Consider the following 14,498-nt stretch of genomic DNA (forward strand, 5'->3'; position numbering starts at 1 on the left):
GTGGTGGCTCACGCCTGTAATCCCAGCACTTGGGGAGGCCAAGGCGGGCAGATTACCGTAGGTCCGGAGTTCAAGACCAGCCTGACCAACTTGGAGAAACTCCGTCTCTACTAAAAATACAGAATTAGCCTGGCGTGGTGGTGCATGCCTGTAATCTCAGCTACTGGGAGGCTGAGGCAGGAGAATCGCTTGAATCTGGGAGGCGGAGGTTGCGTTGAGCCGAGATCCAGCCTGGGCAACAAGATGAAACCCCGTCTCTACTAAAAAATACAAAAAAAAAAAAAACTTGGCGGGCGCCTGTAGTCCCAGCTACTCGGGAGGCTGAGGCAGGAGAATGGCGTGGACCCGGGAGAGGGAGCTTGCAGTGAGCTGAGATCCGGCCACTGCACTCCAGCCTGGGAGACAGAGCGAGACTCCATCTCAAAAAAAAAAAAAAGGCGGCCACTTGCCCCCAGACTAACCCAGATCAAGCCGCTGGGTGGAACGCCAGTTTCCAGAGTACAACATCCCGGGGTCAGTAAAACCCGAAAGGGTCGCTCTGCGGGAGCGGGAGCCGCGAGGAGACAGTCAGGGAAGCGGAGGGGTGGTCCTGACCCCGCGTGGGTCCTGACGCCGAGATTAAAATGAGTGGCCATTTAGGAGGATGTGGACCCTGGGTGCTCGTGCTGGTGAGTTAAGGATGAGACGGGAGGTAAGGTAAGCGCCGGGCTGAGCCGCCCCGACGCCAGGCTGCTCCGCGGATGACGGGAAGGGCGCGCCGCTTGTGGAGGCGTCCGATGGGGGCGGCGCTGGAGACCCCGGGAGTCACCAGCATCCCTCAGCCTGGAGCCCGAGATCTCAGCCACCACCGGAAGGAGGACAGGGTTCCCGGAACTCTACCCGGAGGCTCTGCGCAGGCGCGGCCCCGCTCACCGGCGCACTCTCGTGATTGGGCTGAAACGGGGGCGGGTCTTGTCTCCGCCCCGAAGGCTGCGCAGGCGCAGTCCCCACAAGCAACGCGTTTGTAGGTGGTTAGGTGCCCACGCTCTGTCCCGGCGTGACCTTCCGACCCCTCTTCCTCACCGCAATGGCGGCTGTGAGGGCCCTGGTAGGCTCGAGGCTCGCTGCGGCATCTGCGTTCGCGTCCCTGTCCCCCGGCGGTCGGACGCCTTCCCAGCGCGCAGCCGTTCACCTCTCCGCGCCGCACCCCGCGGCCAAGGTCGCGCTGGTGAGTGGATGGAGTGGGTGAGGTCAGCTCCCGCCTCCAGAGATCAGCCTTCGCTGTTCCCCGCCCAAGGTCGGCCCCTCTTCCTAGGTCTGCTCCCGCCGCCCCAGGTCGGCCCCTTCACCCGGAGTCAACTCCTGCGGCCCAAGTCGGCCCCTTTTTCCCGGGTCAGCTCCCGCCGCCCAAGTCGGCCCCTTTCCCCTAAATCAGCTCCCGCCGCCCAGGTCGGCCCCTTTCCCCCGGGTCAGCTCCCGCTCCTCTCGCAGGTGCTGTCTGGATGCGGAGTCTACGATGGGACCGAGATCCACGAGGCCTCGGCGTAAGTCCTCAGGGGCAGCGGGTCCTCCACCCCGGGGGCCTCGAGAAGGCCTGTCTACCTGTGCAGTTTACTCTTTTTTGAAGAGTTTAGAGAAAACATGCATCTTATTTTATTTTTATTTTTAATCTTTTGAAACAGCGCCCAGTCTGGAGTGCAGTGGCGCGATCTTGGCTCACTGCAGCCTCGGCCTCCTGGGTTCAAGCGATTCTCCTGCCTCAGCCTTCCAGTAGCTGGGACTACAAGCGTGCACCACCACGCCCAACTAATTTGTGTATTTTTAGTAGATACGGAGTTTCACCATGTTGGCCAGGCTGGTCTCAAACTCCTGACCTCAAGTGATCCTCCCGCTTCAGCTTCCCAAAGTGCTGGGATTACAGGCATGAGCCACCGCACCCGGCCTAGAGAGCTTGTGTTTTAAATACCCTATTGGCTAAAAAAAAGCAAAAACGACTCACAAAACCCAGGGAGACACTAAGGAAGCACAGTTTTTAAGTGTCATTTATATTGTCACCTAGAGGTGATCACTCAGCTTTTCACTTGCATGTTTTCAGGACACACACATTTTGAAAACACTGAGATCATGCTCACCCGTGTTTTGCAGATGTTTCTGACACATGGGAAGTAATTCCCATTCATCCAGTTCTCAACGTCATTTTAACAGTTGCTTGGTATTTCTGGGTCCTAGACGGTTACTGTTTATGTAACTGGTCAGCTATTGCTGAGTGGTTGGTGGTCTGATTGCCTATGTTACTGGAAATGACTGCAGGCCGAACTGGTAGGGCAGGAGGCCTCCGTGAGTGCCAGGTGCCTGCAGTTTCCATGTGGTTCAGGGTAAACTGGAGAGGGGAGAGCTGGGTGGTGGCAAAGGGGTGTCAGGCCATGAAGAAGGGCCTGAGGCTGGTGGCTTTGTAGGAGGCCTGACCCAGCTGGTTAGAGTTGGCACTAGGCAGAGTGAGCTGGGGGAAAGGGCGTGTTCATTTTGGCCCTTGGTGGGATAGCAGATAGCCTTAGAATAGCGTGAGCCCTCCCAGGCAGAACGGCAGGGTCTTGTGTCTGGGGTGTCTGGGTGGATTTCTTATGGGTAGCGGAACCCAAGTGCCAGGGCCAGGTCCTGACCTCTCCCTCTGGCAAGTCACTGATACGGTTTCCTCCTCCACATAAGGGGCAGTGAGGACTTAGTGTGTGGGTGGGCTTAGCGAGCTATCTCCTGTTGGCACCGGGAATCGCGGATGCCAGCGTGAGCCCACGTAACGTCAGCTGTTGTCTCCAGGAGGAGCTTCTGTCGCCCTTGCCCTTGGGGAGATGGAGCTACCTGGCCTGTAGTGTTGTCCTGGGGTCTCTGTGTCTCTCCCACCACCTGTGATGGGAAAGTTGAGGGAGACTAGAAATTGAACTAAGTAGTGACCGAAAGCCCCCTCATACCCTCAGTGCATGTGGCCCTCTGTTCTCACTCTTGGTGCTCGCAGCAATCAACTGGAGGAGGGCAACCAGGCCCTGGGTGTAGGCAGAGCACTCAGCAGCCGGGGACCCACATGCCTCCAGGCTGTGCCCTCAGTGGAGTCACCCGGCCTCCATACCCCAGCTTGCAAAGGGAGCTGTTGGGACCAGCTAATCTCCATAGCCTACTTTTGAGGGTCTGTCATAGTCGTAACCCACCAACCGACAGTGAATTGGAATGGGGGTGTGGGGGACATTTGGCTTGGTATGGAACCAACCGTCACTTTTTGCAGAGCAAGTAAGATATTAATGTACATTAGGAATTTACTCCTGGCACTTAGCTAAAATCCTGTTTTTAAAAATGTGTTGACACAATTCTGGATGGGGCAGATTTTGAAGACTTGTCTCTGGTTTTCCCCTGTGCAGGATCCTGGTGCACCTGAGCCGTGGAGGGGCTGAAGTCCAGATCTTTGCTCCTGACGTCCCTCAGATGCATGTGATTGACCACACCAAGGGGCAGCCTTCTGAAAGCGAGAGCAGGTGGGGGTGGGATTGGAACTTGCTTCTTGTCCACCTCCCACGGTACAGCTTTTTTTTCTGGCTTAGCTTAAACCAAGTCGTGTGTGCAAGTGAATGTCCTTCTGAGCAGTTGTGCTCAGGCTGTTCTGGAAGTAATGCTGCCAGGGCTCAGTAGTGCTTTCCTTCCAATACCCACAGAAGGAGTGAAAATATCGACCGTATCGCTTCCCACTGAGTAAAGCTGCTCATACCTTTGTCTTGAGCAAAGGTGGTGTTTCTCAGTTTGGTTGCCCACCTTCTTCCCCTGTCTGGGCTCCAGATCTGTTTTGTTGGTTCCCAGCGACATGTCTATTACTGCGGTGTGTGTGGTTCTGGCCTGTGTGGCCCAAGATCCGCTTCCCTTGCCCGTCCTGCCCGACAGCCCTGTGCAGGCCATTCCCAGGTGCCTTCCAGCTGGCTTCGGACCGTGAGAGGTCGGGGCTGGAGACTGGAGGAAGAAGCCGCCGCTGCCTCCTGGGGCTGTGCTTCTCACCAGTGGGGGGTTTCTTTTCCTGCCTTGGACCCTGGCTTCTGCACCTGGACTTGCACCTTTGGCCCCCACACCTGGAGGCTAGCAGCTTCCTGTGGTGGCTGGCCTTCGTGTTGCCTCACTGGTCCTGAGTCCTGGCTTCTTACCTTCCCCACCGAGTCCCACCGTCCTGATGAGCGCACAGAATTCTGTCTGCTTTAGACACTCGGAGAGACTTCATTTCCCGTGGGCCTTGACTGACGGTGCAGGAGATTCAGAGTGATTTGGCGCAGGTTCGGAGGTGCTGATCTGAAGAGCCCAGCATAGATTTAGCATTGCTAGAACCATGTTGCCTTTCTAGGTAGTGACCAAACATGCTGACCTGGAAGTAAGTCCCTGTGTGGCTGACAGCCATGTGTGTGGAGCGTGTCACCTGTGGGCTGTGCCCCTGCCCCGCTCCACAGTCCTCCACCAGCATGCTGAGGCTTTTTGCCCTGTGCTCTTTCCCAGGAATGTTTTGACCGAGTCTGCAAGGATCGCCCGTGGCACGATCACAGACCTGGCCAAGCTCAGTGCAGCCAACCATGATGCCGCCATCTTTCCAGGAGGCTTTGGAGCGGCTAAAAACCTGTGCGTATTTGAGCTTTGAGGTCTTCCACTTTCCATGTGGAGATGGGAAGGGGGTGCTCCTGCCTGCTGTCCGATGTGGGCAATGGAGCGGTGATGGGAGAGGGTGGTGATAGGAGCAGCCTCTGGGTTTAGGGTCTGGGCAGGGCACGTGACTGCTCTCCGATTTGGGAGCCGTTCTTAGGGTTGGGTCTTAGGTAGGATTTTAGCAAGACGTGCTTTTTTTTTTTTTGCTTCTCTGCTGTCTTGTCTCTGAGCATTCCTGGGACCCAGCAGCGGTCAGAGTGGGTTTGGGGCTCCCTCTTATCTGATCACTGTGCTGCTAAGTCTCGTCACATTGACATCAGTCTCTGAGTATTTACTCGTTGGAGATACCACTTTTTCCTCCTTTTATTTTTTTCTTTTTTTTCTGTCTGTAGAGATGAGGTCTTGGTCTGTTGCCCAGGCAGGGATGCAGTGGCACGATCGTAGCTCACTACAGCCATGATCTGGGCTCAAGCCATCCTCCAGCCTCATCCTCCTGAATAGCTGGGACTATAGGTGCGTGTCACCACGCCCATGTGTTTTGATTTTGTGTTTGTTTTTTGTAGCCTTACATGTAGCCCAAAGTGGTCTGGAACTTCTGGGCTCAAGTGGCCCTCCTGCCTCGGCCTCCCAAAGTGCTGGGATTCCAGGCCTGAGCCACTGCGCCCGGCCCCAGTTCTCTTATGGAACCTTGCAGCATCAGGAATTGGTTTCCTTCGTGGTAGTTTAGGTGGAGGTCCTGACCAGGAAGAAGGCGGCCGCCTTGGCGTGACTGCTTGGGTTGGTTCCTTGGTAGCTGGACCGTGAACTGTGGAGGCCTGGCCGGCTCCCACATGGTGGCGTCCTTGAGTTCCAGATCCTCTTTCCGTTCTCTGTGTCTCCTCTCTCTCTTCGCACATTCGTGGAGATTCTCTTGGCACCACCCCCATGGCCCTGCCTGCGAGGTGGAGGTGGTGCCGGGCTGACCCTCCAGGGACAGCTCTGTCACCCGCAGGAGCACTGGCCACAGTGCGTCTGAGCGTGCAGGTGGCTTCTGTGCCACAGTGTGGGTGGCAGCCCCAGCAGGGCCGGCCCTGGTCGGCAGCTCCTATTTCGAGGGCAGGCTGGAGCCTGGCTGGCCGCTCGCCCCGCCCTGGGCAGCCTGCACCCAGAGTCGAGGGGCAGGCAGTCTCCATCCGAAGAATGCGCCCTTCCTATCCCGAAACCTCGGAGGTCTCCTTCCTCATGCCAGCCGTTTTCTCTGCGCCCTTGGCCGTGCCCTCACCCCTCTTCCACCGGAAGCCCCGCCCCAGCCTGTCATCCTCCTCCTCCTGAAAGCCAGCAAGCCTCGTTGGTGCTGCCTCACGCAGTCCCACGTCAGGCTCCATGTTTTGTCCAGTTGTCCCCGTGTCGCCGCCGTCTCCACGAGGCTCTGACTGCTGACACCGTGTGTGGCGGGGCCCGGGGGCAGCTGGAGGGTGTGCTGGGGGCTGTGTGCCCTGGCCCACCGGCGTGACGTGCGCGGCGTGACGTGCGCGGCGGTTCTCGGGGTCAGTGGGTCTTGCCTTTGGTTTTCAAGGTGTTAATGGGCCCTGGGACCGATGTGCCGGTGGGTCTGAGCCCACGTCTCCCGGGCGAAGCTCCCATTTTCACTGACCTGTCCAGAGCGTTCTGGGTGAGCCTGCCCTGCGTGTTCACGGTGCGGTGCGCTCTGATGAGCTGCAGCCGTGGCCGCTCTGCACCCTCTGAGACAGTCACCCGTGGGGACGGTGAACACCCGCTGCCTCCAGAAGATTCCCAGTACTCTGCCAGCGAAGCCGTGTGGAAAATGCTGGGGCGGAGGACTGGGGTGCGTGAGCGGTGGCGTAGAGCCTGGGGGTGGCGTTTGTGGGAAGGTGTGTCCACTTGTAGATTTGGTGGCATTGCCAATCACATGCCCCATGGGCAGTGTGGAGAGACCTTCCCCGCCCAGCGTGCCCTCCACAGCTCCTGCTCCTCGGCCTGAGGTGTAGATGCTGGTGTGTTGGGTAAACCGGCGTTTCTTTCACGGTCATTGAAGCGAGAGTGCTTGTTATGCCTGGAGGCTGATTGCGTTTCTTTTTCCGGAAGCTCTGGAGTTTCTTGCTGCTCCTTTGTTTTAAGGAAAAACTCACACACAGTGTTTCTCCTCCTCCCACCATAACAGCCGTCCACACAGAAGGCTCCTGTGAGCGGGTTTGAAGGGCCTTCCCCACGCACCACGCAGGGGTCGCTGCTGCCTTGTAATTCAGTTCCGACACTATGGACCCGGGGCAGTGTCCGATCCCACAGGTTGAGGGCTCCGTCCCCAAGACTGCCCTCCGACACACACCGGTGACCAGCCTGAGCCTCTGTGACTGACCGATTAACTTCACTGAAGTTGGGGTTCCCACAGCCCCGTTTGTTGGAGTGGCTCACGGTGCTCAGGGAAACATGACGTCAGCATTCTTCCCCAGGGAATGGGGACCCTCTCAGGAGAAAGGCAGGGAACATTCCAGTCCTGCTCTGGGGCAGGTGAAAGGCGGGCAGGAGGTCAGAGGCTGCCAGAGGCCCAACACAGCCAACATCGTCACAGAAAGCTGACAAGCGCCGTGGGAGTCAGGAGCCGGAAACCGGTGTCTGAGTCTCAGCACCGCAGCCCGGGTTCCGCCAGCTGCTCCAGAAGGTTCCAGGGCATGAGCCCTCTGGGCCTGGTGGCCTCCTGCTTTCTGTGCTGCTTTCTGTGTAAAAAACAGGAAAAGATGTTCACATCAAACGCGCGTATGTGCAGCCATGCCCATATCTCTTGCTGCAGCTGACTGAGGGTCTGGAGCTGTGCCTAGGAAGCCCCCAGGAGTAGACCCTGGTTGTGAGGCTGTCTGAGGAGGCCTTTTCTCTCCCGGTAGGAGCACGTTTGCCGTGGACGGGAAAGATTGCAAAGTTAATAAAGAAGTGGAGCGTGTCCTGAAGGAGTTCCACCAGGCGGGGAAGCCCATCGGGTATGTACCGCCGCTCAGGCCTCGGGCAGTGAGGGAGGAGGGTGCATGGGCCTGCGGCCTCCATACTCAGCCAGGAACTGCCACTGATCCTGAAAACTCACAGCTGGTTTTCTTGTTTTAGCTGAGGGGATTTCACGCGATGTCACTGGTGGCTGAACAGGAAGGAAAGGGCACGCTCCACTTATTTAGCGGAGACCTGGAATTCTCTCGGCTCCCAGAGGCATCTGTAGGCAATCCCTCAGGACCCCTAGCCTTTACCAGACCCCTTCTCCCAAGCTCCTTAGCCGCAGTATCCCCAACCCCGCTGACTTCTGGCCAGTCACTACAGCACGTGCACTGTCCCTGACGCCGTCCACTCCCAGCAGCCTCCCTCCTGGGGAACCACAGCTGACTATGCCCCTTTGCCCCTGCTCAGACAAAGCCTGGGTCCTGAGGCTGGCGGCACAAGTCGGGTGCCCACTCCATCATCAGCGCCTCGGCTTCCGTGGCGGGTCACGGCCCTGCAGGGAGTGTGTGCTCTTCACTGTGTGCAGCCGGGAAGTCACCCTCAGATGAGTGACAGTGACCCAGCAAGGCCGGGTTCCGCCGTGGCAGGTGTGATGCTTCCACGAGCCTCCCCGCACCTGCTCCTTGGTGGTCCCGGAACCCGGTGCTGCGCTGTCCGGGTCTCAGCTGCATCTGGTGCTGGCATCTGTTCCAGGTTGGAGAAATCCCTGGAGCAGGGTGAGAGCCGCACTTGCGTTGATGAACATCTGTGAGGGACGTACAATGGCCGCTCACTACCGGGTTCTGTCAGCCAAACAAGGATAAGGCCCTACCAGAATCCTCTGAGCGGGACTGGAAAAACAAAACACCCCCCGCCCACAGTCACTCACTTAGGGACCTGCCTGGTCACCGTCCCGGGTGACATGGCGGAGCCACAGGAAGAGGTGCAGGCTCAGAGCTCCCGAAGGAGGTCCCTGCTACAGGCGCACCAGCTCAGGTGAAGATGCCGCCCACGGTCCCCGCCTTGGGATCCGGTCCTTGTCAGAGAAACGTTCCTGGGATGAGCACCCAGAGGCAGGAGCCCATGGCCCTTTCTTTTGTGACTGGTTCAAAATCTTGGTGAAACAAGACAGCCCCCGGCAGGTGAACATGCCTCCCCTGAAAACAGTGTGGGGCGCAAGCCCGTCTCCTCCCCAGTCTGGCCACGGGCCTCCCCTGAAAACAGTGTGGGGCGCAAGCCCGTCTCCTCCCCAGTCCGGCCACGGGCCTCCCCTGAAAACAGTGTGGGGCGCAAGCCCGTCTCCTCCCCGGTCCGGCCACGGGGCTCCCCTGAAAACAGTGTGGGGCGCAAGCCCGTCTCCTCCCCGGTCCGGCCTCGGGGCTCCCCTGAAAACAGTGTGGGGCGCAAGCCCGTCTCCTCCCCGGTCCGGCCACGGGCCTCCCCTGAAAACAGTGTGGGGCGCAAGCCCGTCTCCTCCCCAGTACGGCCACGGGCCTCCCCTGAAAACAGTGTGGGGCGCAAGCCCGTCTCCTCCCCAGTCCGGCCACGGGGCTCCCCTGAAAACGGCGTGGGGCGCAAGCCCGTCTCCTCCCCGGTCCGGCCTCGGGACTCCCCTGAAAACGGCGTGGGGCGCAAGCCTGTCTCCTCCCGGGTCCGGCCATGGGGCTCCCGTGCACGGTGACCCACGGGCTCATTTTCTCTTTCCTGAGGAAACCTAAATCTTTTCCCGCTGCAGCGTTCCCTTCCTAAGAGGAGAGGGGCGTGGCAGTGGTTCTGTGGCTGGGTACACAGTTTCCACGTCAGCCTGCCTTGAGGTCCCTCCTGCAGCCGGCCCCACCCACCCCTCAGCCTGGTGCCAGAGGCCTGTGTGGCCAGACAGGGGCTGTTAGGCGGCCCGACTGCTTAGTGCTGGGACCCCTTCCCTGAAGGGGTGGGTGCTGGGCTGTGCCAGGAGCCGCTGTGGTATCTGTAGCTGGCACTTGATGGCCAGGCGGCTGCACACAGCATCAGGAGCTCCTGAGACCCTGCTTCCCAGACTTCCTGCCTGCTCCGAGGGCGGCCGGGGCCTTCGTCTCATAGGCAGCCGGAAGTTGCTTCAGCTGTAGGACATGCAGTTTTGGGGGATGAGTTTGTTTCGAGAGAGAGTCTCTCTCTTGCCCAGGCTGGAGCGATCTCGGCTCACTGCAGCCCCCGCCTCCCAGGGTCAAGCTGTTCTCCTGCCTCAGCCTCCCAACTAACTGGGATTACGGGCGCCTGCCACCAGGCCTAATTTTTGTTATTTTAATAGAGATGAGTTTTCGCCATGTTAGGCTGGTCTCGAACTCCCGACCTCAGGTGATCTGCCTGCCTCAGCTGCCCAAAGTGCTGGGATTACAGGCATGAGCCACTGGGCCTGGCTGTGACATGTGCTGTTAACAGTGTTTTGTTACAGCCCATGGTAGCAGTTTCACCTGGGCCTGTTGGGAGTGGGTAGGACTATAGACGGCGGGAGGAGGGACGAAGGAAGACAAGCCGAGGTGTGGGGTGTTGGGGGGTTGGATGGGGCCTGACAGCTGTGGGCCATGCCTCAGGTTGCCAGGGGATGAGGCTGCTGTTTGATGAGGCCGTGCCCTTTCCACTGTCGCCCCTGGGTGGCCATGAGGTGTGGACAACACAGGTCACTGAAGGCGCTGCTGTGAGCACAGTGCCTGGCACACAGAGGGGCCTCTGTTGGCTGGGCAGGAAGGGGTTCCTGGTGAAGCAGAAGCAGGACCCAGGGGTGGGCATGGCGGGACCCTCAGCTTCAGGGCCCGGGTGGAGCTGTTGTGGCCTGTGTGTCAGGGTCGGGCATGCACCACCAGCCTGTACTTGCTGAGAGTTGCGCTGCAGGTCAGAGGCTGGTGAGGCTGCTCCTGGCCCACCGTGCCTCCACTGTGAAGGGGGTCTGGTGTGGCTGGTCAGTGTAGCTGTGATACTTGTTCCCGGGTCACAGAGCATCCCACAACTCAGGGCTGGGGCAGCCGCACGCCTTTACCCGCTCCGTGAGTGGACTTCGGCAGCCCGGGACTCCCGCCAGTCTGGGGTGTCCTGGGGCTTGGGGCTCATCCATGACTATTGGCGGCTCCCCTCAGGGTTCCATGGCCTGGTGCCTGAGTGCCTGCAGGGAGTGTTGAGTGGGGAGTGGGGCTGAGGACACCACTCAGCCTCGAGTCACCCGGTGCCACCTCCACCACATCCCATGGGCCACAGCCTCCGGTCAGCCCAGGCTCACAGTGGGCAGGGACAGCAGGGCCCCCATGGCAGGGCAGCCTGGGGTCATGGCGAGGGTCATTTCTGTTCTGCAGGCCGTGCAGCCTGGGGTCCCGCACCCACCTGACCCGTGTTCTTCTCGCCTTTCAGCTTGTGCTGCATCGCGCCTGTCCTCGCAGCCAAGGTGCTCAGAGGAGTTGAGGTCACCGTGGGCCATGAGCAGGAGGAAGGTGGCAAGTGGCCTTACGCTGGGACCGCGGAAGCCATCAAGGCCCTGGGTGCCAAGCACTTCGTGAAGGAAGTGGCCATATCCTTCCTGGTAGCCAGGCCCGGCCCGCAGTTGCGCTTGTCCCTGAGCCATGCATAGGGACGCCCCGCCTCTGGGCGGCCTCTTCACCGGGAGCTGCACCTGCTGCTCTCCCTGTGGGGCCTCCCCGGTGGGCACCGTGGCCATGTGTCTGCGGGTGTAAAGCAGATGGCTGTGACGGCCCAGCTGGTGCATGGTTGGCAGGTGGTCCAGGTCCCTAGCCTGACTGTTGAGTCTGCTCAACAACCCCCAGACAGCCACACTCAGGGCCTGCCTCGGGGGAGGGGGCAGCACCCTGCAGGGGAAGCTGTGGGACCTCAGGATGCTCCAGCGCAGGGGAGGGTGAGGAAAGAGTGTGCGCGAAGTGTGGCGGGAGAGCGGCCAGGTGTGCAGGAGGCAGGGGCTTCCTGAGATGTGGAGGGAGAGCAGCTGGGCGTGCAGGAGGCAGGGGCTTCCTGAGATGTGGAGGGAGAGCAGCTGGGCGTGCAGGAGGCAGGGGCTTCCTGAGATGTGGAGGGAGAGCAGCTGGGCGTGCAGGAGGCAGAGGCTTCCTGAGATGTGGAGGGAGAGCAGCTGGGCGTGCAGGAGGCAGAGGCTTCCTGAGATGTGGAGGGAGAGCAGCTGGGCGTGCAGGAGGGAGGGGCTTCCTGGCTTTATTTGGGTGGAAGTTCTCAGGCCAGTTTGAATAGCCAGGTGATTCTAGCCAGCCTCACAGCCCCCAGCCCCTCCTGTTGAGGTGTGTCCCCTGGATTCTGAGACGATGGACCGAGAGCAGCAGTGGGGCTGTTCCCAGGGAGATTTGGAGGGAGGCTCCTGGGAGGCGCTGCCTGGATCTGGAAGAATGTCCCTGTGGGCCCAGTTGAGAGAACAGAACAGTCCGGGGTGCCGGCAGGTGCTAGAATGAGTACAGCACGGACCCGGTCCCCTGCAGCTGTTGTTCTGGAGGGTGCAGTTCCTCTCAGTGGGGCAGCTTTTTACTCACAGGCAGCTTCCGACGTCAGGCCCGTCTCCTGCTGCGGCTTTCCTGCTGGGCAGGAGCGCGGGGCACGGCTGGCCCCAGGCCGCTGACTGCTTGCAGGAAGGTGGGGGCACATGTCTAGGTTGGTATGGAGGCCTGGCTGCTGGTTGCATGTGTGGCACTGGGGAGGCTCAGGTCTGGCTGGCCAGCCCCAGTTGTGCGCCTGCTGCCCTGTTGCCTGTTTCCCCGCAGCATGAGGACCGGCTCCCTCATGGCCAGTTCTTCCTCTGAAAAGTGGAGGCGCTGCCACTGCCTCCCGTGGTGGTTGTGAGGACCCAGGCATGTGTGCGCCCGCATGGCGGGGCAGCTCGTGGCCATGTGTGGGTGTTGGGCCTGTGTGATGCTGGCATGAAAGGTGCCCTGAGGGCATTGCCCCGTTCCTTGGAATTTCCCACTGCATGCTTCCTCTAGAATGCATGTCAGTTGGGAACAGGTACCTTCCTATGTTGTTCAGCAGCATCAATTATACGGAAAGCGGGGTCCTGCCAGCACAGACTGCACCAGGAGCAAGTTCTCCCGTTCCAAGTTACCTGAGAACAAAGGACGTGCGGTGAGGGTGGGGCAGGGGCCGGGGCTCCACACCTGAAAGTCCCTCGGGTCCCTGCGAGGTGGCTTTTCCGTAACTCTGCACACGAAGCTCACGTGGACCAGAAAAACAAGGTGGTCACGACCCCAGCCTTCATGTGCCACACGGCACTCCACCACATCCACGACGGGATCGGGGCCATGGTGCAGAAGGTGCTGGAACTCACTGGAAAGTGACACGCACGGACAGGGTCCCAGCTTGGTGCCAGGACTTGGCCTCACCCTCTGGCTGAGGAGCTGTCAGCTGCTCTCCGTCCAGCTGGGAGGCTGGCAGGCCCCTTTTTTTTTTTTTTTTTTTTTTTAGACGGAGTCTCGCTGTGTCGCCCAGGCTGGAGTGCAGTGGCGCGATCTCGGCTCACTGCAAGCTCCGCCTCCCAGGTTCACGCCATTCTCCCGCCTCAGCCTCCGAGTAGCTGGGACTACAGGCGCCCGCCACCACGCCCGGCTAGTTTTTTTTTTGTATTTTTAGTAGAGACGGGGTTTCACCATGTTAGCCAGGATGGTCTCGATCTCCTGACCTCGTGATCCACCTGCCTCGGCCTCCCAAAGTGCTGGGATTACAGGCTTGAGCCACTGCGCCCGGCCTTTTTTTTTTTTTTTTTTTTTTTTTTTGCTGAACCCTGCAGGCGTTCTCTGTAAGGAGGGTGGGCTGCAGTGCCTGGGCGGGTGTTTCTTCCTGGGCTTGGTTAGGCTGCTCTCACATACAGAGGCCGGGGGCCAATTCGTTCTCTGCCACAGGGACTTGCCTCACTGTGTCCCAAAAACAAATCGCAGCCAGCTTTTCCAGAAACAGAAAATTCTGCTGTCCGAGGTTTTATACTTCAGGTTAGTTTTTGGAAGGAAGAACATTTTTAGGTTTGCAAGTCTCCTGATGAGGAAACCAGAAATACCACATTTATGGACCATGAAAGGTTGGTTCTCTACTCTGAAGGGACTTTTGAGTTAATCGGTGTAAGGGGGTTTCTAAGCAGACAATCCCTGTAGCCGCAGAGAATAAATGCCTTCCCAAAGTGGCAACTTCCCACAGCCACGTTTCAGGCCTGCTGAGACTGCTGAGTGAGGAATGGCAGTGAGGTTTCTTCAATTAGTCTCGGTTCTCTTAATTTTTAGGAAGAAAGGGAAATTGCAGCACCTCAGCCCCCGACATTGATCTCTGGGGAGTGATGGTAGCGTTGGTGCCAGGCCGTGGGTTCAGGTGTGGCAGAAGCTTGCAGACGCGTCCGAAGGGAAATAAAGTGTGTTGGCGTTCGACTGTGCTGCGTTCATCTGTGTATGCAGGATTGTTTGGGGGAGAAAGCACTTGGGATGGGAGTCAGGTGTCTGCACACTTCACTCAGTGTCACATATCTGTTGCCTTTTGGATCTGTCTCTGCCTGAGCAGCCAGGACCAGGCCAGCCTGAGAGGCCCCACACTGGGTGGGTGGCAGGAACTGCCCAGCGTTGGGGTGGGGGTGTAGGAAACGCCCGCTCTGGCTGCTGGCACGGCTGTTCCATGTGGTCTGGTTTGCACCTCCCTGTGTGTCAGCTGCTGGGCCTGGAACGGGGCCCCTGGTCCCGCAAGACTCGAACCCTCAATTGCATTGTACCCACCACACCCCCTTGGCCCTCGCCATCCACCACGTGGAATCAGCAGATTCATTCCACCACCTTGAGAGGGCGCGGGGGACCCGTGGGTAAGGCAGGAAGGCCCTGGTGCACCCTGCATCGGATCTTGGCCTGATGCTTCTGGTTCTTCCTCCGTGGGAGCTGGGTTCTCCAGTG

At 59.4% G+C, this 14,498-nt stretch overlaps 1 protein-coding gene across 2 annotated transcripts; it reads left to right on the plus strand.

The window, feature by feature from the left end:
• Positions 1–384: 384 nt before the first annotated feature.
• GATD3 (glutamine amidotransferase class 1 domain containing 3) lies at positions 385–13,988 on the plus strand. Of its 2 annotated transcripts, XM_007969697.3 has the most exons (7): positions 385–1,207; positions 1,471–1,523; positions 3,387–3,500; positions 4,498–4,617; positions 7,521–7,613; positions 10,978–11,134; positions 12,786–13,988. In XM_007969697.3, exons 1-7 carry the CDS (start codon positions 1,067–1,069, stop codon positions 12,912–12,914), a joined length of 807 nt encoding a protein of 268 aa, XP_007967888.3. In that variant the 5' UTR covers positions 385–1,066; the 3' UTR covers positions 12,915–13,988. The 2 variants fall into 2 exon arrangements, with proteins under 2 accessions (XP_007967888.3, XP_037840818.1); XM_037984890.2 differs by lacking the exons at positions 10,978–11,134; positions 12,786–13,988 and adding an exon at positions 8,208–8,445.
• Positions 13,989–14,498: the final 510 nt, after the last annotated feature.

This window comes from Chlorocebus sabaeus, chromosome 2, assembly GCF_047675955.1.
Source record: "Chlorocebus sabaeus isolate Y175 chromosome 2, mChlSab1.0.hap1, whole genome shotgun sequence".
NCBI lineage: Eukaryota > Metazoa > Chordata > Mammalia > Primates > Cercopithecidae > Chlorocebus > Chlorocebus sabaeus.